The 21,153-nt window shown below is 42.4% G+C and overlaps 2 protein-coding genes across 2 annotated transcripts in view; one reads left to right on the top strand and one right to left on the bottom strand.

Annotated features, from left to right (window-relative positions):
* Positions 1-21,153, bottom strand: part of LOC133345555 (conopressin/neurophysin-like) — a 559,395-nt gene that overhangs the window by 206,507 nt on the left and 331,735 nt on the right. The window lies entirely within an intron of this gene.
* Positions 17,983-20,580, top strand: LOC133345549 (forkhead box protein I1-ema-like). Its single transcript, XM_061556426.1, has 2 exons — positions 17,983-19,334; positions 19,901-20,580. The coding sequence occupies exons 1-2, from the start codon at positions 18,734-18,736 to the stop codon at positions 20,539-20,541; spliced, it is 1,242 nt and encodes a 413-aa protein (XP_061412410.1). The 5' UTR covers positions 17,983-18,733; the 3' UTR covers positions 20,542-20,580.

The raw sequence follows: 21,153 nt of genomic DNA, 5'->3' as shown, positions 1-21,153 counted from the left end.
ATCACACGAGCATATACCGTACTATATACTGCCATAGATAAACCCAACATTAAATTATATACTGTATTGCTGTAAACCAACCTATATCTTATACATTTAATATAACACTATGTATTATTCTACACACCCTAATGTGTATCGAAATGGTTTATTACGTCCTTCCAATGATTGCTGAGCCAGAATCCATCTTCTCGGTTAAAATTGTCTCTGTGTTTGTATATGTGGATCGCCTCATGAACGAATCTCTCATGATAGCCAGATGGCTTGCAGAGAACCTCTGTCTTGGAGAAGTCGATATCATGTGAGCCCACTGAGTTGTAACAGTGATCTGCCACGGCTGAGGTGTTTGTCCTACCGTGTTTCAGGTCAGCTTTATGTTCACGGATGCGGTCCGAGACATGTCGTTTGGTTTCCCCAATGTAACTGCTACCACAGAGGCAACTTAGTTTGTAGACGCCAGGGTACTGTATGTCTGGAACCACATCTTTTACAGACGGTACCAGATCACGGATTTTATGTACTGTGTTGAATCGGACCTGGATCTTGTGTTTAATCAGGATTTTGGAGATCTTTTTTGTGACCCCAGCAATGTAGGGTAAGGTGATGGTCTTGAAAGGCTCCTCAACAGGATCCTTCTTGATGGTTGGAGTGATGGCTTTGCGGATTGTATAGTCGGAGTAACCATTTGCCTTAAGAGCTTGGCGTACGTGTTTGAGTTCACTGGAAATGTGTTCATGGTCGGAGATGCATTGGGCTCTATGATATAGAGTCTTGATGAGGGAATTCTTCTGGGATGGATGGTGGTGGGAATCCGGTTTTAGATAAGCATCCGTGTGGGTGGCTTTCCTGTAGACAGAGTGGCTCATTGAACCATCAGGTCTCCTTTTGATTAGGACATCCAAAAAGGGTAGCTTGCCATCATTTTCGACTTCCATGGTGAATCTGATGGCTGGGTGTATGGAATTGATGTGGTCGAGAAATTGGTCTAGAGCAGGCCGGCCATGTGGCCAGATGACAAAAGTGTCGTCTACGTACCTCTTCCATAAGGTCGGGCGTAGAGTGGCAGTCTGGATAGCGTCCGTCTCAAATTTCTCCATGAAGATGTTAGCTACAACCGGAGATAGGGGGGAGCCCATTGGGGTGCCCTCAATTTGCTTGTAGAAGGTTCCATTCCAGGTGAAGTATGTATTGGTTAAGCAGTGTTTCACCAGGGGGGGTACCCCAGCATTCAGTCCTTGATGAACCAAGTCTTCAATGATTGCGATGGTGTCAGGCACAGGTACCTTGGTGAACAAGGAAACCACATCAAAACTGACAAGCAGGTCGTCTGGGGACAGGGCAATCCCCTTGATTGTCGATACCAGGTCAGTAGAGTTTAGTACTGCAGAGGTGGTTTTTCCAGTGAAAGGCCGTAGGATTTCGGACAAAAAACGAGCCAGTTTGTAAGTGGGGGAGTTGATAGTAGAGACAATGGGACGAAGAGGTGTATCTTCTTTATGTATCTTTGGCAAGCCGTACAATCTTGGTGGTCTGGCTGCAGAAGGTTTCAACGAGAACTGTTTGGTCTGATCAATTAATGCGGTTGAAGCAGAAATGATGTTGTTGGTTTTGGAGACGAGGCTGTTGGTGGGGTCTCTTTTTATTTTTGTATAGCTGCCATCGTTTAATAGTTCTTGAATTTTGTTGTTGTATTCTATTTTGTCCATGATGACAGTGGCATTGCCTTTGTCGGCTGAGAGGATGACAATGTCATCCCTCTTTTTTAATTGAGCTAATTCAAAACGCTCCTCTTTGCTGATGTTGCTAGCTGGCATCTTAGCGTTTTTGAGGGTTACAGAGATTTCAGATCTTGCTACGTCTGCAGCGATGTGACTCAAGCCCTTGAGAGCTACATCTACTCGAGCAATTATATCATTAACTGGTATGTGTCTAGGTGTGACTGCAAAGTTTAGTCCTTTAGCTAAAACGGATTTCTGAAGGTTTGAAATCCGTTTTAGCTAAAGGACTAAACTTTGCAGTCACACCTAGACACATACCAGTTAATGATATAATTGCTCGAGTAGATGTAGCTCTCAAGGGCTTGAGTCACATCGCTGCAGACGTAGCAAGATCTGAAATCTCTGTAACCCTCAAAAACGCTAAGATGCCAGCTAGCAACATCAGCAAAGAGGAGCGTTTTGAATTAGCTCAATTAAAAAAGAGGGATGACATTGTCATCCTCTCAGCCGACAAAGGCAATGCCACTGTCATCATGGACAAAATAGAATACAACAACAAAATTCAAGAACTATTAAACGATGGCAGCTATACAAAAATAAAAAGAGACCCCACCAACAGCCTCGTCTCCAAAACCAACAACATCATTTCTGCTTCAACCGCATTAATTGATCAGACCAAACAGTTCTCGTTGAAACCTTCTGCAGCCAGACCACCAAGATTGTACGGCTTGCCAAAGATACATAAAGAAGATACACCTCTTCGTCCCATTGTCTCTACTATCAACTCCCCCACTTACAAACTGGCTCGTTTTTTGTCCGAAATCCTACGGCCTTTCACTGGAAAAACCACCTCTGCAGTACTAAACTCTACTGACCTGGTATCGACAATCAAGGGGATTGCCCTGTCCCCAGACGACCTGCTTGTCAGTTTTGATGTGGTTTCCTTGTTCACCAAGGTACCTGTGCCTGACACCATCGCAATCATTGAAGACTTGGTTCATCAAGGACTGAATGCTGGGGTACCCCCCCTGGTGAAACACTGCTTAACCAATACATACTTCACCTGGAATGGAACCTTCTACAAGCAAATTGAGGGCACCCCAATGGGCTCCCCCCTATCTCCGGTTGTAGCTAACATCTTCATGGAGAAATTTGAGACGGACGCTATCCAGACTGCCACTCTACGCCCGACCTTATGGAAGAGGTACGTAGACGACACTTTTGTCATCTGGCCACATGGCCGGCCTGCTCTAGACCAATTTCTCGACCACATCAATTCCATACACCCAGCCATCAGATTCACCATGGAAGTCGAAAATGATGGCAAGCTACCCTTTTTGGATGTCCTAATCAAAAGGAGACCTGATGGTTCAATGAGCCACTCTGTCTACAGGAAAGCCACCCACACGGATGCTTATCTAAAACCGGATTCCCACCACCATCCATCCCAGAAGAATTCCCTCATCAAGACTCTATATCATAGAGCCCAATGCATCTCCGACCATGAACACATTTCCAGTGAACTCAAACACGTACGCCAAGCTCTTAAGGCAAATGGTTACTCCGACTATACAATCCGCAAAGCCATCACTCCAACCATCAAGAAGGATCCTGTTGAGGAGCCTTTCAAGACCATCACCTTACCCTACATTGCTGGGGTCACAAAAAAGATCTCCAAAATCCTGATTAAACACAAGATCCAGGTCCGATTCAACACAGTACATAAAATCCGTGATCTGGTACCGTCTGTAAAAGATGTGGTTCCAGACATACAGTACCCTGGCGTCTACAAACTAAGTTGCCTCTGTGGTAGCAGTTACATTGGGGAAACCAAACGACATGTCTCGGACCGCATCCGTGAACATAAAGCTGACCTGAAACACGGTAGGACAAACACCTCAGCCGTGGCAGATCACTGTTACAACTCAGTGGGCTCACATGATATCGACTTCTCCAAGACAGAGGTTCTCTGCAAGCCATCTGGCTATCATGAGAGATTCGTTCATGAGGCGATCCACATATACAAACACAGAGACAATTTTAACCGAGAAGATGGATTCTGGCTCAGCAATCATTGGAAGGACGTAATAAACCATTTCGATACACATTAGGGTGTGTAGAATAATACATAGTGTTATATTAAATGTATAAGATATAGGTTGGTTTACAGCAATACAGTATATAATTTAATGTTGGGTTTATCTATGGCAGTATATAGTACGGTATATGCTCGTGTGATATAAGAGAATAAGGTTTAGATGGAAGCATATTATAGAATTTTTACGAGGTAGAATTGTAATGTATTACTTGCTGTTAGTAACTCAGCTTATTATAGAGTATAGTAAGTATACTGATGGTGCGATGCAGTTTATACTTTAGTTTTTTATGTAGTTTATACTTCAGTTTTCTACGTGGTTGTTGAGTAACTGCAGCTACATATCATTAACATTCCTTTCCTTTGTTACTGCTAATCCCTGCACCCCCCTTGGTTGCTGCTGATCCTGCATAATGCATGGGCATAATATGACTTTGACACCCCCCCGCCCAACGCCTACGCATTTTCCATGAATATGCTAAATTCCTCTTCACATGCACATTCTTTTTGTTAAGGCGCTCTTCAACCCTCAATGCAGCTTATATATAAGCTCCTAGTTTGGTAGTGTCTCATTCTTCACCTGAAGACGGCTGCTTGCGTTGTAGCCGAAACGTCGTGAGAATTGTTTTATTATTTTTTATTATGTTTTATTTTTATTATTTTATTACTTCCCTTCTACGTGACTTTACCGAAAGAAACAAGAAGATTTACCGAAAGAACCAAGAAGATGAATCCCTGCAGTCACGAAAGCTTCACATCGAAATTTATGTATGAATGTTGAACTTCTTTCGCAATGTACGGAGCCAGTCGTGCTAATTGGAAGTGCGGGGGAAGAACAACAAATGAAACACAAAAAAGCAGTTCTTAATAGATGAGTTTTCTAATCTATGCTGATGCGGCTGACTTGTCGAATCGCAGTCCATAAGAGCGCGCATGTTCCTTTCGTCGTCCCGCGTCAGCAAATGTTTGTTAAACGTGCGCTTATTCATCTGCATGTTGTGCCGATGCTCCTCTGTATTCCGCGATTCTAGAATCTACACAGCAGCAAACGCTGCCCTTTTACATGTTTCTGAAAATGGTCAAGTCGCTTGGGCCAGGCTGTAGTTGTCATTTCGCCATGGTGGTGAGATGACAATGACCTCACCTGGTAAGCAGGAGGTCGTGAGTTTCACCCTGACCCTTACGCCTGTATATTTGGAGTTTGCATGTTCTCCCCGTGGTCATGTGGACTTTTCTCCGGGTCATCGGGTTTTTCCCTCCACATTTAAAAACGCGCGTTTAGATTATTTGGCTGCTGCTATGAATTTACACGTGAAAAGCCACTTTGTTGAGCTATCATCTGTGGCCAGGTCGCTTATGAAAAAGAGCTTTATAGTTCGGTGGGCTTTACCCGGTAAGATCAAAACAGTTTCGTGCTTAAGTGCAGAGGCAACACACCACAAATTGTTTTCTCAAGCCCGTCTACTTTAATGAATAGGAAAGTCGAAAAATACAAGATTCAAACTTGACTAAAAGCTTTCGTGACTGCAGGAATTACTCTTTGGTTCTTTCGATAAAGTCACGTTATTTTCTTTCTACGTGACTTTACCGAAAGAACCAAAGAGTTATACAGGATTCCGTTTTTCCCCCCAATTGAAATCCCTTCAGACATAAGTTTAATTGTCCGTGTACCCATATCGTATCAAGGGGATAAAGTGGCTCTGCGTGGCTATGAACTCAAGGTAGCGACCGCTGCCTCTGTGCCCACATGTTTACACACCAACACAAGGCAGCAAACGGGGGGGGGGGGGGGGTATGGATCCATCCCCGAAAGACTTCGCAGACGTTAAGGCGACGGAAACGGACGCGCACACACATCCAGTCCGACCTCAGACACCCACAGCCAATATGCCACCCTTCCATTGACAAACACACGATTTGTTTACTTGACATCTTAAGCCTGAAATAAACCACATCGTGAGTCACTGCTAGGACCGTGGTGATAAGGCTCTTGCAGGAGCTGCCTTGTGACTGTCAGCAATACACGACACGGACAGAACCATCATCATCATTTCTGTTTGTTGTCTCTAAGACTGCTCTGCATCAGAATCATGACAAAATAAAAAAAAACATAGTTGATCGCTGATGCTTAAGTTAATTTTTATATTTTGCATGTGCCAAATTATACTTACATAAATTAGGAAAATTTTCTTACAGGGCCCTATGTGTTACATTAAAAATACTGTTATTATGAACGTGTCGTTTATTGTTCTTGTCATCGCTATATATATGTTAACATTGCAATCCGCTCTGGTGGTTCGGTGGTCAGGGCAGGTGGCAAGTGGGTTAACATTCCAGCTTAAGGGTTGACTCAGACCATTATCCCTGGGATGTCCACATAGAGCAGTGTTCTTTGCTCATTTTCAGAGGGGGGACACTTTTTGCCAACAAGACATCATCAGTGTGAGGGCCACCACGCCACCTGCAAGGGGTGTCTCACATTTGTGTATTGTTGGGGGTCACACGTAAGGGCCCCTGCAATGAAGAACACCGATACGGATAGACTTGCCTCTGCCACAGGGAATGTGGAAATCCCCTGACCGGCTCATGGCTGTAAGCAGGAGCTAAGCACCACCTCAATGCTCATCAGAGCAGGAAATCAAATTTACTTAATGTATGATCTATTTCACAAGTTATTGTGGCAGTCATTCAAGTAACCGCAGACACAATAACAAGTATGAAGACCATGGCAGCATTCTCATTAACTTGAACTTCCAGAGCTTATTAAAATGAATGTTTCATTCAGTAATTATGCATTCATACATGCGATGAAGCTGGAAGCACTCGGAATGAATGTGGGAAATGGAAAATCCCCAACGCAGTCAATTTCAGTAATGAAATAACCATGCATTTATAGATAATGATCAGTATTACAATGTCATTACTTTGGCAGGGCATGGCGCTCTACTTAAAAATTTCTCATATTAGTCTGAAGGCAGAGGCAAATATTACACAGGGCTTGCTTCGTGGTGTCGAGCACAAGCGAGGTATTAAATCCTGTATCTCTGTACATTCTGAATGACGACACAATTTCCCCCCCACGCCCCCCGTCTTTTAAACCAAAAATTGGGGGTGCATCGTTTAATCCCGGTAAGGGTTTATGCTTGACCAGAGTATGCATAAAAGAATTGACACTCCGGGCACGACTTTGAAGTGCGTCTTACTTTTTCGGAGCGTCTTAGAATCTGGAGAACACGGTGTCTCAAACCCTCCTCACTGCTGTGATACAGAGGGAAGTTCGACTCCTGTTTTTGTGATCAGGTACTGTGTGTGAATCCAAAACTTCACGGGTGACATTAACTTTGGCCGGACAGTACTATCGGGGCCTCGCGGACTGAAATCAGACTTTAACCGGCAAATGTTCCAAACGCACTGAGGGTGGTAAACTTAAGGCTCCGCACATCAGCAACAAGTTTTTTTTTTTATCTCCGAGCGCTCCCACGTGCCTTTCATTCACAGATGAGGTTGACCTACGCAGCTCAGCTGTTACCATTAACCAACCAACACGTGTAATGCTTTGAGCTTAAGATGACAAGGGAATGTGGCAAGCATGGTTGAACATAGCAGGAAATGTCTTGGCTATGAGCTGCAAGGTTGTCGATCCCAGATTTCCCCCATGGATTTACCAGGCCATACACACAGATTGCAAAAATCAGGGAATGCCCTTGTGGCTAGGCTGCTAATGATGCATCAATTCCTCATTTAAAATTGACTCTTACGTTCATAATATATGAAACAATAATGCGTGCTGGAATCAATTATTCATGACTTGTGCAAATCAAATGACAATTATCATGGAATGTTACATTTAGACTAATCGCGTGTGCAAAATGGTACAAATAGAACGGAAAATACCATAAGAAATATAAATGAGATAGTTAACATGAGATAACCAAACCATGACCCCCAAAACATGACATTTTATCAATTTTGTGGGGAGGGGTGTGGGGGAGTTAATGATCACATGCCTACTCATGATTGGTAGAAATACAATGCATTGATCCATCAATTAATACAGAATCCATTCTTAAACCCACAGCATAAGCATAGAGTCACGTGTGTAAGAATCGCCAGAGTTGTAATTGGAATTATTGTGTTGGTGCAGTGGTTCATGCATCGTGCCCTGAGCCCTACCACCTAAGGTTGAATTCTGGCCACGGTTGGCATCAGTGCTCAGTGATATCTGAACTGATCCTGGTTCACCCACTTCCTCTTCCTACACTGACCAGTGTGGCGAAGTTAGCACAACAAAACACCCATGTGCAACATGAGGTGAGAGGAGGCCTTCATCCAACAGTGGATTGACAGACTACTGCATTCACCACAAAGCAAATACATAAATACATTGATTCTCAAATCGAACCGTGGGTCCACCTTGAATCCGAACAATTAATCGATTTTCTGGAATAGGCAGGCAAGGGGGGGGGGGGGGGCTCATTACATGGTAAATCGTGGCCAGTAACTGCAAGCAGGTAAGATTGAAGTCTACGTATTGCACGCATCGCCTCTCCACGAGCAGCTACAAACCAAACGCAAGCAGCACCAGCTTCTCCTCGGAGAGTGCTGGCGGAGCTTGGTCCACAGACCCGTGCCACTGTTTATACAACACTTCTCGACTATCAATGCTCACAGAGCCACTGCCTGCACCATAAACAAAAGGCATGAGGCTGGCGGCATGCTGGACTGTGGATAAAACAAACATAATTTCAGTTCAAATACCCGATACTATCTTCAACACCTCATCAGAGTTTGTGGAAAAAAAACTCCCCCATGATACAAGTGTTGTGCCCTTCATGGTCAAATATATACATAGGAGAGCACGTGGTCACATCGTTTTTGGAGCGTGAATATTAAGAATATACGCACTGGCCAGTTTCTAATGATTACCGTCTTTCAATATTGCTAACTGCTTGCGTGCGCCAGCTTGCATTCATACTCTTTTAAAAATGACTTTTCACACACTGCGCTATTTACCTGGCAGCCTGAGTTTGATTGGTGGTCACGGCTAACGTCAGTGGCGAGGGATATCTGAACAAGTCCTGGACGCCCACCCTTTCAGCAACCCTCAACTGAATTTCGATTTAAAGCTTTCGTGACTGCAGGGATTCATCTTCTTGGTTCTTTCGGTAAAGTTACGTGACTTTACCGAAAGAACGAAGAAGATGAACCCTCAACTGGGCAGTGCCTTGAAATATGGTCAAACAAACACCATGACTGGCAGCGTGCAGGGAGCAGTATATTGACAAAGGGCTCTTAAGTTGCAAGGATGGACCTTCGTATGTTGAACTTCTTTTGCACCGTACGTAGCCAACCGTGCCAATTGGAGGTGTGAAGGAGGGACAACACATCTAATATAAAATAATAACGTAAAATGATCGGTGTATAACTCAAGGCAATCTCGTCCTATAAACACCACCACAGTACAAATATATATTTTTTTAAAGTTATAAATGCTGCGTATCCATACTCTGTTTTTTATTGGTATTCCTGTAGCTGCAATATTTTAAAGAATTGTAGGAGTATGAGAGTCTGAAATAGTTCAGTTTAGCTGTTAAAAGATAAACCTTGAGAGATACTGCGATCAGATAGACAACGGAGGCCATTGCGGAGAATGTACAAACTTGTGGCAAAACGATCTGTAAATTGAAATACAGAAGTCAAAACACAGATTGCAACAGAGATATGATATTTGTATGACTTTCTGTGTTCCTTTGGTACAACATAGCACACATGTAGGAAGTAAAAGACGTCATTAGAGGATGATATGATACATGACAGAAGCGTAAAAGTACAATTCAGGGCAAAATAAACAATCTTGACTTAAATAAAACAATGTTTAGGAGTCCATTTACCCCCAACTCCGAGTACAAAAAATTAATATCAATTCTACGGCACTAAAATGACAGGCACGTCCCATAATGCTGTTACTCTGATAGCATGAGATCTTGATTTATTGCAAGTTTCATGTGACCTTAACCTTTTCTAACCTTAAAATATTACATCTGTCATGCCACTGTGCGGACAAAATGTAGAGTGCACGTCTAGTACGTTCCAGCTTGACTGAGCGGAGAGTAAATGTTTGACATTTCGATCAAAGAGATGTGTTTTTTTTATCAGTCATTTCTTTCATCGGAAATTCTACCATGCAGCAAAGATCGCCTGGCGAAAATGGCTTACAGTAAACAGTTTGGCGCGCGGCCCTAAACACCATCCTCGCAGACCACAGCGGCTTCGTTCCGCTGCGGTCTGCTTGGCATGAGGCGGAGGTGGTCACGAAAGCAGCAGAAACTGCTGCGTTCAGCCACAAGTGCCCCGAACCAAGGAGAAGACACTTAATAGCGTAATTTTACTTTGTAAAAAAAAAAATTGACCACTTTTGTGCGCTAAAAAAAAACACACAAGCGGAGGTTTGCCCGGCGAAAAAAACCAACGAGGCCGAAAACTGTAGCAGTGCCGCCTTTAAAAGCCAACACTTCAGGTGTGCGAGATGATTGTTATTATATAGATACGTATGCCGAGTGCTACATAATTGCCGCATACACATACTTGTCAACCCATACGGTTTACCCGTATTCTTGTACAGGGAAATTGTGTTTTCAGGTCCATACGGCGTAACAGCCGTTGTCTATTTGTTAGTGTTTCTACCTTCTGGTGGGACTTTGTAAAATGAACGTTGAGATTTCTAAGGGCACGGGATGACAAATAAGGTCTGAATTGGTCTGTCATAAGGTAGGCACTGATAAGGTATGCATACATGAGTTTTTTTTTTATTAATGTTTTGATTGTTGCATTTGAGGGTTTACTTCAATAGCGAATTAGTTTAATTCGTCTGGTTGAGAACGTATAGAGCTGGGGTAATTTTTAATAAATACAGCCACGAGTGGATTACGTGAAACCATTATTAATTTATTTACAACAATAAACACGAAATGCATTGTTTGAAGTCATCTGTGTTTCTGTATAAACACCACAAGACTGTGAAGTGGGCTTGCCTGCATCGGTGTACTTTTCATCCCCTTAAGATTTTAAACGTCGTCTGCCACTGCTCATGCTGATACCAGCCCTGAAATAAAAAACTCATTCACCTAATGTTTACAATATATACAAAGGCGAAGCATCATTTGTAAGGTTAAGGGTACAGTCTAAACAAATGCGTGTGCCAGGCAGTGTTCCGGCCACAAGACATCAACAGTATTCAGACAGCGCCGGCTGGCTGCTTGATAATCTGTCAGAGTGACTGACAGACCATGGGGGAGCTTACAAGAACTTTGAGCAGTGGACGGGGAAAACGTGTGCGTACGAGAGACACACTCCAATTTAAACTTTACGAAAAGTTATTCGATATTCTCCAAACACATTTAATTCAGTTTTGTTCATTAACATAATTATGATAATTATGAAATAGGGTGGGGCACTGACGTCGGTTGATATTGTTTTGCATGATTAGCGGAGGTCAACAGTTATAATGTACTTATTTTTATAATATATTTTACACATAGTACAACTTTACAGAACAATCAAACTGTTTTCGAGATAGAAAATCGGAGAGAATGTATTCACTTGAGAGACCAACAAAATTTAAGTTTAATTTTAAATATAGCTTAGAAATATAATTGTCACATCTTCCAGTTTTTAACTCTACTTAACATATTTAGGATATTTGTATATGCCTCTCACTATTGGAAATTGCTTATCCCATTTTAGGTATATATAAACACTTAAAACAAAGTCTACAACAAAGTGTGACAATTTACTTGGTGGGTTTTGCAGAAAGAGGAATTGATTCAACGACCAAAATAACACATTTGCATAACTTTGTGGGGCATGGCAGGGGAGTTAAATTAAAACAAACCTTGCATGTTGTTCAATTTTCTTTGTTAAGGATGCCTTGCACACACGCGGACACGTGTGTGTGTGGAGACACACACACACAGGGACACACCGGCGCACACGCCCTCACTTGCGCACACGCCCACGTGCATTAGCAGATGGTTAAAATTGGGAGCCAGCATTGAAATGCGCCCCATTACCATCACCAAAGCAATGGAGTGTGCCAGGCAGCACGCCAATCGTTTGGGCAACAATCGTACAGATCCACGCATAGATACATTGAAGAGAAGCGATAGGCAGGGGTGATGAGTAAGGGCCATTAAGTGGCTGCACTTACATAAGCACCCTGTCAGTCGACAGTGAGGCTGATAGCCATCCGTGATAAGAGGGAAGCCATATCTTCTAAAACGTTACCCAGTTTTGTATGCCTTATCGCTATTCAAATACATGCATGTTTAAATCGCACGCGCGCTTAAAAACGTGTATGTGTTTAACGCACGCATATTGTTAGCACGACAACAAATATTTTATGATTCGCAATTCGCATTTGATGTCCTAAGTGAACACAGTAATGCATTGCTGGATAATCGATTGATGATGATAAGCAGGGCTGGCTACGTAAGCTGTGAAATAAGTTCAATATACATACTATACGCTTGCAAATATACGTATAAATAAATAAAGTATCGTCAAAAAGAATGAGACTTTGTGAATGCGATAGTTGGTGGCTACAGGGCAGCTTCAAGGTTATTAACAACGATCCTCTTCTTAGTCTTAAAAAAATACAATTTGAAATTTAGCGATCAAGAGAGCTCTATGGTTTTCAGTATTTAACGCCGGAGGCTTTCTCCCCCAGCTTAATGCTCAGACGCATCACTCAGGAGGATGATATAGCTTGCTTTCCGGTGGAGGCTGGTTGTAGCCACTCCACACCTGTGCCGCGTGCCTGCTGTAACAGGAGACTGATCAGCGCGCAGATAATTCCGCCAAAGAGTTGAGCAGTAAAATAGCCAAAAGGAGGTTCGCAATCGGTGCAAGTTCAATAACTGCTGTGCGACCCAATCCAAAGTTTTTCATTTGCCAGGTGAAACGTGAATTTGTTTTTTTTTGTTAATTCTGGACAAAGTGTAAAGCATTTGATTTGAAGGCTAATCGTAATTTATTACGTGCCAAATCAGTTTTTAATGAAATAGGTCGTCAAGCAATTGGATACGTTAAGTACAGTACTGTTCTTTTGAAATGCATTCTGCCTTTGCAGAATAAAATAATAATCATGATAGAACGGTTGTTTCTGTATTTATACAATATAAATGAGATATGTATTGTTCGGTTCGGTGAGCTGCACGTAACTAATGCATTCTTGCTCAACATGCATATGAAAGTGGAAGATTAGTTGATCTGTTATTCTGGAATACACAACTATTCGAGCAACAATGCAAGGTAATTTGAGCCAATCCTTCAAGAGTTTTGTTGGCTGCCAATGTAAAACAAGAGTCAGAGCAATACCACTCTCACCATGGCCACGTCAGGGTGACAACACACGGGCACAGGTGTACTGCCGAGACGTCAAATCAACACAAAACAAAACAATTATCAATGTTCCACCCTCTGGCAAAAAAACCCCTACACATACGAATACACAGCATGATGAAGAATGTTACCGCGTGTACACGCGTATTTACAAAGACAAAGATCCCCCGTATAGCCTAAACAAACTGTTGGGGCAAGTGCTGTTAGCGAGTAGCACCTATGAAGGCCGACACAGCACACGAGGGGGTGGGTTGTCGGCACGACGCCCGACAGCCTTTGTCTCCCCAGTGGCGATGTTTACACATCACACCAGGTACTCATTTCAGACTGAGTCGACCTAGGGCAGGTTCAGATGTTCATCGCCAGGGTTGAGCGTGAGCGGGAATCGAACTCGTGTCGCCGGATTCGTAGCGCACCGGCGCTAACCGCTAAGCCACCACTCCTCACTGTGTTTAGAGACACACGCGCAGATGCACGGCCCTACAAGTTCCAACGCAGAAGGAAAACCTCCGCTTTGCAGGTGGAGTGTTCGACCTGGGTGAGAAGTGAACAACTCAATTCCATTCGTGAGGATGCTGAAGACAACCACGTTCACCGCCCAAAAAAAAAGCCTCCCACCGTGATGAGACTTTTCTTGCACAAACTAAACCTCGCCAAAGACTCATGGGAAAGTCTAATTATATATGGATTATAATTATCATACTTCGATAAACAAAAAATATATGTATCGAGTTTCCTGGCTGGCTGCTGGCTGGGCTCCTTTCCATACCAACAAGAACTTGATTGTTAGTGCTTTGTCATCAAAACTAACTGGGTGGCTGGCTTAACGGGATTTATCCGTGTAATAAATAAACGTTGCATTCAATTGGAACGGCGGAAGAATAATTTTGGAAGACATTTAATAGATAGCGGCACCGAGGAGGTGGGAGTAACGGACACAGAATATTGACCACGGTTCATTTAAAATGCATTTATATTTACAATTTGTGCTCCTATTAATCGATTTTTTTCACCCGAACATTCTTAAAATCCTAGAATATATATACTTTGTACTGCAAGTGCAGGACTGTGAGAACAGTATAAAAACAGTAGCTGCCTCTTATTTTCGACCTACTGGTATACAAGAATGAGTCATAAATTCAAGCTACTCAGTCCACCGATGAGTGTGTGTCGGTCATGCATTTTGTATTTACCATATTTCACCACGTTGGTCAGCGTAGTTGGTGGGAGGGTGGTGTGCCGAGCGCAGGACTGGTTTAGACATCGCTCACTGCTCGTGTTGTCCACGGCTGGGACACGAACTTGGGGCATGTGGTTCACAGTGTAACATACAAGCTGCTGTCCTACCCACATTTAAAATAAGAGAAGCACAATTTTCCAATGACATAACAATGAATACAATGGATAACGATTATTTACCAAACTTGAGTTTTTGGTAGGTTATGTCTATCTATTCCCTTAAACCATAACATTTCGTTTTTTTAAGATGTATGAAGTCAATGAAAATCATGAAATCACATTTCTGAGTTCGCCACACCTCGCCGAGGTGAGGCAATCCTTGAAGACTTTATAAACACACCTTATAAACAGACAACGAGATAATGTTTGGAAAACGTGTTTTTAAAAAAAACACGACATTTTTTGTGTGAAATTTAATTTGAATGGGGTAATTTTACCACGCACAATAAAACAACACCAAATTTATGTAACTACCTTAAAATGCGTCTTGCGAGAACGTTTAACCTGAAACATCTTCTTGAAAATGCACATCAGTCCGATAGTAAATAATATACATAAGTGTGAAATGGGTTCGACGTGGTTAATATTTGCAGGTGTTGAAAACAAAAGAATTGCAGCTGTATTTGTTTACATTAATTGTGTTTATAGCCACATGATTTATACAATCTTGCCAAGTGCGTTTTTTGTTGTTTGCACACAATTTCATATTGCACACAAACGTTAGATGTGTTCAATAAACCTAAATAACAAAAGGGGCAATTACTGTCCATTAAATGTATCACCACCTGCTCAAGTTATTTGTCCACTCGGTTCTAAAAGTAAACCAATGCTTCATCTATGCGGTCGTTTTAAAAAAAAAGTAGTAGCACAATACAAAACCACATTTCTTTTAAGCAGTATGAAAATCAGTTCTATGACCCTGTAATTCATATTGCCAGAACTGCACCGACAGAAAATGATCGCATGAATAAGAGTGTTCACTGACATTTGCATCCTTAGTGGTGTTTTATTGGTGTTGTCCAATAACATTCGCAACAGCAGCAATGTTTTTAACTCGTCCACTCAGAGCAAATACAATACAATTCCAGAACGTGCCACCAACACTGAGACATCTGCACAAGCCAATGTGGCGATAAATATTGATAGCGTCGCAACGACAGGAGAGAGCACATGCAATCAAAATTTATAAACAATTATTAAAGATACACCACTGAGATCCTGGGTTAAAATATTGTTGAAATTGGGTTTTGGAGGAAAATGGTTTAATGATCTTGACCCGGTGATCAATAACTACACGCACAAAATATCAGATCAAATTTTATTTGGAAAATTGGCTACATTTTGCCATCTGATAAACATTTATGTTGTTAGCAAGGCAGCTGAGAAAGTGACGTCCCCAGTGTCACTTGGTGAGATTTCAGAAGCAACTCCGCTGGATCATCTTGAGACAACACCAACAGCAACGTTAGGGTACATTTGATGAAATGCAAAACGAAGGTGGAAATAATCCTTTATATATATAAAGAAAATAAACAACATTGCAGCACATACATATCCATTGTGTAACATTTTTTTTCTTGAAACCGTATCATCTATTCAACATAAACATCAAATATAGAGGGTGGAGCAGTGGTATAGCGAGCGGTTAGAGCACCAGCCACAGCTAACATCAGTGGCAAGTGATATTTGTACCCATCATTCTGAGCCTACCACCTTATCCCCTTTACCATCCCACACTGCTCAGTATGGTGAAGTATGGAAAAACAAACCCCATGACCGACATGACATACATTGTTGGATGAAGGCCTCCTTCATTAAGGCCTCCTTCACCCAACAACGTATTTAGAAAGGGCTGCAACGTTTATTGTATCACTATCAACAATTCAGACTGGCTCCTGTTCTCGAACAAATAACTTGTTACGCTGGTGAACCACAATGGATAACCAAAGGCACAATGCATCTTGTAATGTTTCAATATGCCACATTGAGAGGTATAATTAAACACGTCTGCAGGCCTGTGCATACAAGTGGCTCCTGTGAAATATTGAATTACTGTTTGTTTTCTCAACACACGAGTGGATACAGTAACACATCTACAGAAATCAATCTTTCTTAGCGCACAATTACAAAATATTGATACCACATCACTATTATTGCCGCATTGAATTACTTCATCCAGCATAATAAAACGTATTGAACCGCGTGACATTAGGCACATATTACGACACATTGACAACATTTGCCAGCAGAGGGCAGAATGTTATGCTTTGCACGAAAAGCATTGTCGAATGATCAAGTGACAAGGGATAATTATTGACGACTGTATTGCAGGCACTCAATATACAGAGCTATTGTCTAACATATTTACCAAAAAACATAAATATGTGCAGACACGGCGATGGAATAATTGCAGATACAATGACTTTAAGTAAAGAACGAACAAAAACCAATATTATTCCATCAGCAGACCGTTCATCAACACAGATCATGGACGTTTTCAGAAACGTTACACTCGCAATTGGAATGACAAATTGTGTACAAGGTAAATGTGCAGCCCCGCAAATGCTTTGCTCACGTCACTGCTGGCAGAAGGGCCCCCCGCTTGAGGGAGCTCTGGGAGAGCCCCTCTGAAGCGTATTTTGGATACTTTTGCACACTTGGGAAATGTATTTAGTTATGTATACGATGCTCACTAACACTAGTAAAAAAAAATCATTAAAAATCTATCACGATAACTTTATGTTTTTTTTTATATTTGTTATACGGCAAAGTTAACTGTTGAAATGTGTAAAGTATGCGTATTTAAAATGCCAGTCATAAGACTTCAGTTAATTTAAATCTGGAGGAAATCTAGGTGTACTATATTTTTTATGGTATGGGTTATAATACGCATTTTTAACAAATACAAATCCTACAGGTATTGTGGTCTATGTAAACATGACTCCTTGTAAAAAAAGATGTCAGTTTTGTTGCCAGATAGAAGGGTAAAAAAACAATAATCAAATCCTACATAGTTTGCTAGCCGATGTTACGAGTCACAGTTAATGTAAACTATTTTAAAATAAAAAAATAAGATTTGGGGTGGAGTGGTGGCACAGTGGTGAGCACAATGTGCTGGAAACCTGAGCTAAACATTTGGTCAACAGCTAACATCAGTGGCAGGTGATATTTGACCCAATCCAAGGCAATAACCAGCAGGGTGAAGTATGGTCAAACAATCCTCGTGACTGAGGAATGGTAAATTATTTTATTTTAATAAGCAATATCCACGTGTAATTTAAGGCTGTAAGTTTCCATGACTTTTTTTTTACTTTCAAAGGTTATACAAATTAAGCAGCTGGATATCTTGGCATTTAACATCATTGTCACTATTATTGGTGACATCTTAAGCCATTCTAATGTTGCCAGTTTTTGATCGTACGTAATATTCCCTAAATAATGCTTTGGAAAAGCCATAACCCTTGGACACTTAATTTCCGAGAGAAAAGTGACGTTGCTATTATGGACCTACCTTATAAGCAAAACAAAAACTGGCCAAATGAATAAAATGGTTGCCCACAAAGGTTTCAAAGAGAATACGGTTAAAACAAAATAACTCTATGCACATTTTCAAATAGTCCTTCCTTACTCAGAAAGTAATAGGCGTGAATGTGGGTGTCATTCACGATTTTAAAAAAAAGATAGTACCAATAAACATCTTGAGACTGTCCTTGTTCATACTTAAAGCCCCACTTCACAACAAGTACTTGTGCACATTGTGCAATTATTGTCAATAGAGCAATACTATAACGTAACAGTTAACCGTTCTACGACGAAACAATGGGCAGCATTTGTTTATGAAAACAAAATAACAACCCAGTCCGGAAGAGGCACTTTTTGGAAAAAAATCGTCAAAAATAACTTTTAGTTCCCACTTAACATTGTGAAAGAAGAAAAAAGCATTGCGGCAACTTACGCACAACATTATTACGAAACTGTAAGTTCACAAAGAAATCAAAGGGTTTTTTTTTGCTTGTCTCTTAGCTTTATTTTTCAGTCTTCTCTCTTCTCTTCTTTTTTTTCCACTATGCAGCACCCGGCTTGCACTGGCTAATGGACCAGGTCTAGTCCAGTTTCCCAGGTTTTTCACCCGAGGCTATGTGCCCTGATTATTTAAATCGCAGCCCCCGCCGCAGCCAACTCACTCGCTTCGCCCGGCGAGCTCAGCTCAGGTAACAGCGGCACCTTTAGAAAATCCCCAGGCACGGAGATAAGGAACCAAAGAGCAGGCAGAGCCACAACGATGAACGCCTTCGTACCGCACAGCTCGCAGCAGTCTCCGGGCCCCATGCTGCCCACTTCGGGGCATAGCGCCCACGACCTCCTGGACATGGTGGTCTACTGCGACAACCTGGGCGGTGGAGGCGGCGGCCACCACCACCAGCCCAACGCGCTGCGTCCTCCCAGCTACCAGTCGTCGAGCTACGGCGACTACTCGCCACCCGCCAGCAACCCGTACCTGTGGCTCAACGGCCCCACGTACGTGGGCAGCAGCCCTCCGTCGTACGTGCAGCCGTGCAACTACGGTGCCAACCAGAGGCAGTTCCTGCCATCGCAGAGCCCGGGCTACGGGGCGGGAGCCGAGATGAACCCGTGGCTGTCCTACCAGGGGCAGCAAGACTTCTTCAGGCTGGTGCGGCCACCGTACTCGTACTCGGCACTCATCGCCATGGCCATCCAGCACACGCCGGAGAAGAGGCTGACGCTCAGCCAGATTTACCAATACGTGGCCGAGAACTACCCCTTCTACAAGAAGAGCAAGGCCGGCTGGCAGAACTCCATTCGTCACAACCTCTCGCTCAACGACTGCTTCAAGAAAGTGCCCAGAGATGACGATGACCCAGGTAATGGTGCTGCTCCGTTTACAAAAAAAAATTTTTGCTGTGGGCTTTTGTTTATTTCTACATTACATATGCAATTTAATAGAGCCATGGGTTATTGTTGTTGTTGTTGTTGTTGTTATAATATTCACAGTGCAAATCTACTATCACCATGTTGTCGTCGCTATAATTGTTGCATCGTATAAAATAAAATCCAAGTAATTTATACTACGTACAATAATTTGTCATTTATGCCAGTGTGTAATAAATTAGGATATCTCAACATTTAGTAATTAAGATATTCGCTGGTAAAAACAAGAATATATATTTTTGTCATGCGATTTTTTTTCTGAACTGACCCCATTTACTTATAATTGTGAAATGTTATAGTTTTTGAGTATGTTTAATGACTCACAACTGACATGCAGGGTTGTAAAAAAAATGTGTAAAATAGTTACAATTTTTCCTGACATGTTAAACTCGAGAATATTCACTGTGCACGATGACTGCAGTAGATTTCCAACAACACAATCAATTACGAACTCGACAAATTCGTGACTCCACTTTGTACTTTCCATTCAATTCACCAGGCAAAGGCAATTACTGGATCCTGGATCCCAACTGCGAGAAGATGTTCGACAACGGCAACTTCCGAAGGAAGAGGAAGCGCAAGTCTGACATGTCTCCCAACGGCACCGCGCTGGACAAGGGAGATGACATCAAGGCGACGGACATCACCAAAGACGGCATGGAGGCCTCCCCCTCTGGCCTCACCAGCTCGCCGGGCTCGGACGGCGAGTCTAAAGCATCTCCCCAACCTCCCCCGCCGTCGCTCATCACTTCGTCGCCCTGCTTCAACAACTTCATGAGCAGCATGAACTCGATGGTGCCGAGCTACGACGGGGGCATGGATCATCGCCCGCTCGGTGCCGGGGTGCCCATGGGAGACGAAGCGTCGCCCAGGAGGCTGCAGCAAGGCCTCTCGTCGGCGCTCACCGCTCCGTACTCGCCGCTGGGACTCGGTCAGTTCTCCCCTCCGGGGGCCGGGGGCAACCAGAGCATGATGCCCATCCCCAGCATCATGGACATCCCTCCGCCGTCGGGCACGTCAGCGCAGCTCCGCATGGGTTACTTCCAGTCGAGCCCGGCGAGCCAAAGCGTCAGCAACAATCAAATATACAGCTTCAGCGTAAACAATATCATCTACCAGAGAGACGGAACCGAAGTCTAAAATGGTGCCGATTTGTTGTGCTGGGGAATGGAAGAAGAAGATAAAACCCTGAATCATGTGCTTGCGTGCAAGCGTCGAAATGCCGATTAAACTTCTGTTTAATTGTAGATGTAAATAGCCTAATGAAACTTGATGGCATATTTGTCAACGCAGAATATTGGCACGGATGTGTATAAAAAAAAGTGCCGTTTTAGTTGAACAAATTAACGTGTGTATATTTCGATGCTTAATTTATTTTGAGAAGAGTAAGAATATTGTTTATTTTGTCCAGGAAATGACACTGTACCGATATGCTGCATGCACGTCATGGATGGAAATCATTGAATTCGTTTTCTGCAGTCGGGAATACTGTTTTCACTTAAATGGTGTATTTACCCTCACATTACAAAATATGTAAATATAGTTATTCTTCAAGCATGGACTGTAATAAAGAATTAGAGTTTTAAAAAAATCGTGTAAAACTTGACCGTGTCATCATTATAACCAATTCTCAACGGATCGCACAAAATACGCCCAAGATAATCCACTAAATGTGTGCAAAAATATAAGATTATTGTTGAAAAGGATGACAATATTGCTGTCCAAAATATCTGCAATTAAACTTTTGGAACA

This window comes from Lethenteron reissneri, chromosome 22 (genome assembly GCF_015708825.2).
Source record: "Lethenteron reissneri isolate LAM-NWPU_2019-01 chromosome 22, ASM1570882v1, whole genome shotgun sequence".
Classification (NCBI taxonomy): Eukaryota; Metazoa; Chordata; class Hyperoartia; order Petromyzontiformes; family Petromyzontidae; genus Lethenteron; species Lethenteron reissneri.
This window is presented reverse-complemented; position numbering and strand designations above follow the sequence as displayed.

What these genes read in the sequence shown, in the direction of transcription:
- LOC133345549 (XM_061556426.1), top strand. Translation starts at nt 18,734, where the DNA reads ATGAACGCCTTCGTACCGCACAGCTCGCAGCAGTCTCCGGGCCCCATG. An exon ending in CAGAGATGACGATGACCCAG is followed by an intron (nt 19,335 to 19,900) that starts GTAATGGTGCTG and finishes TCAATTCACCAG; the next exon opens with GCAAAGGCAATTACTGGATC.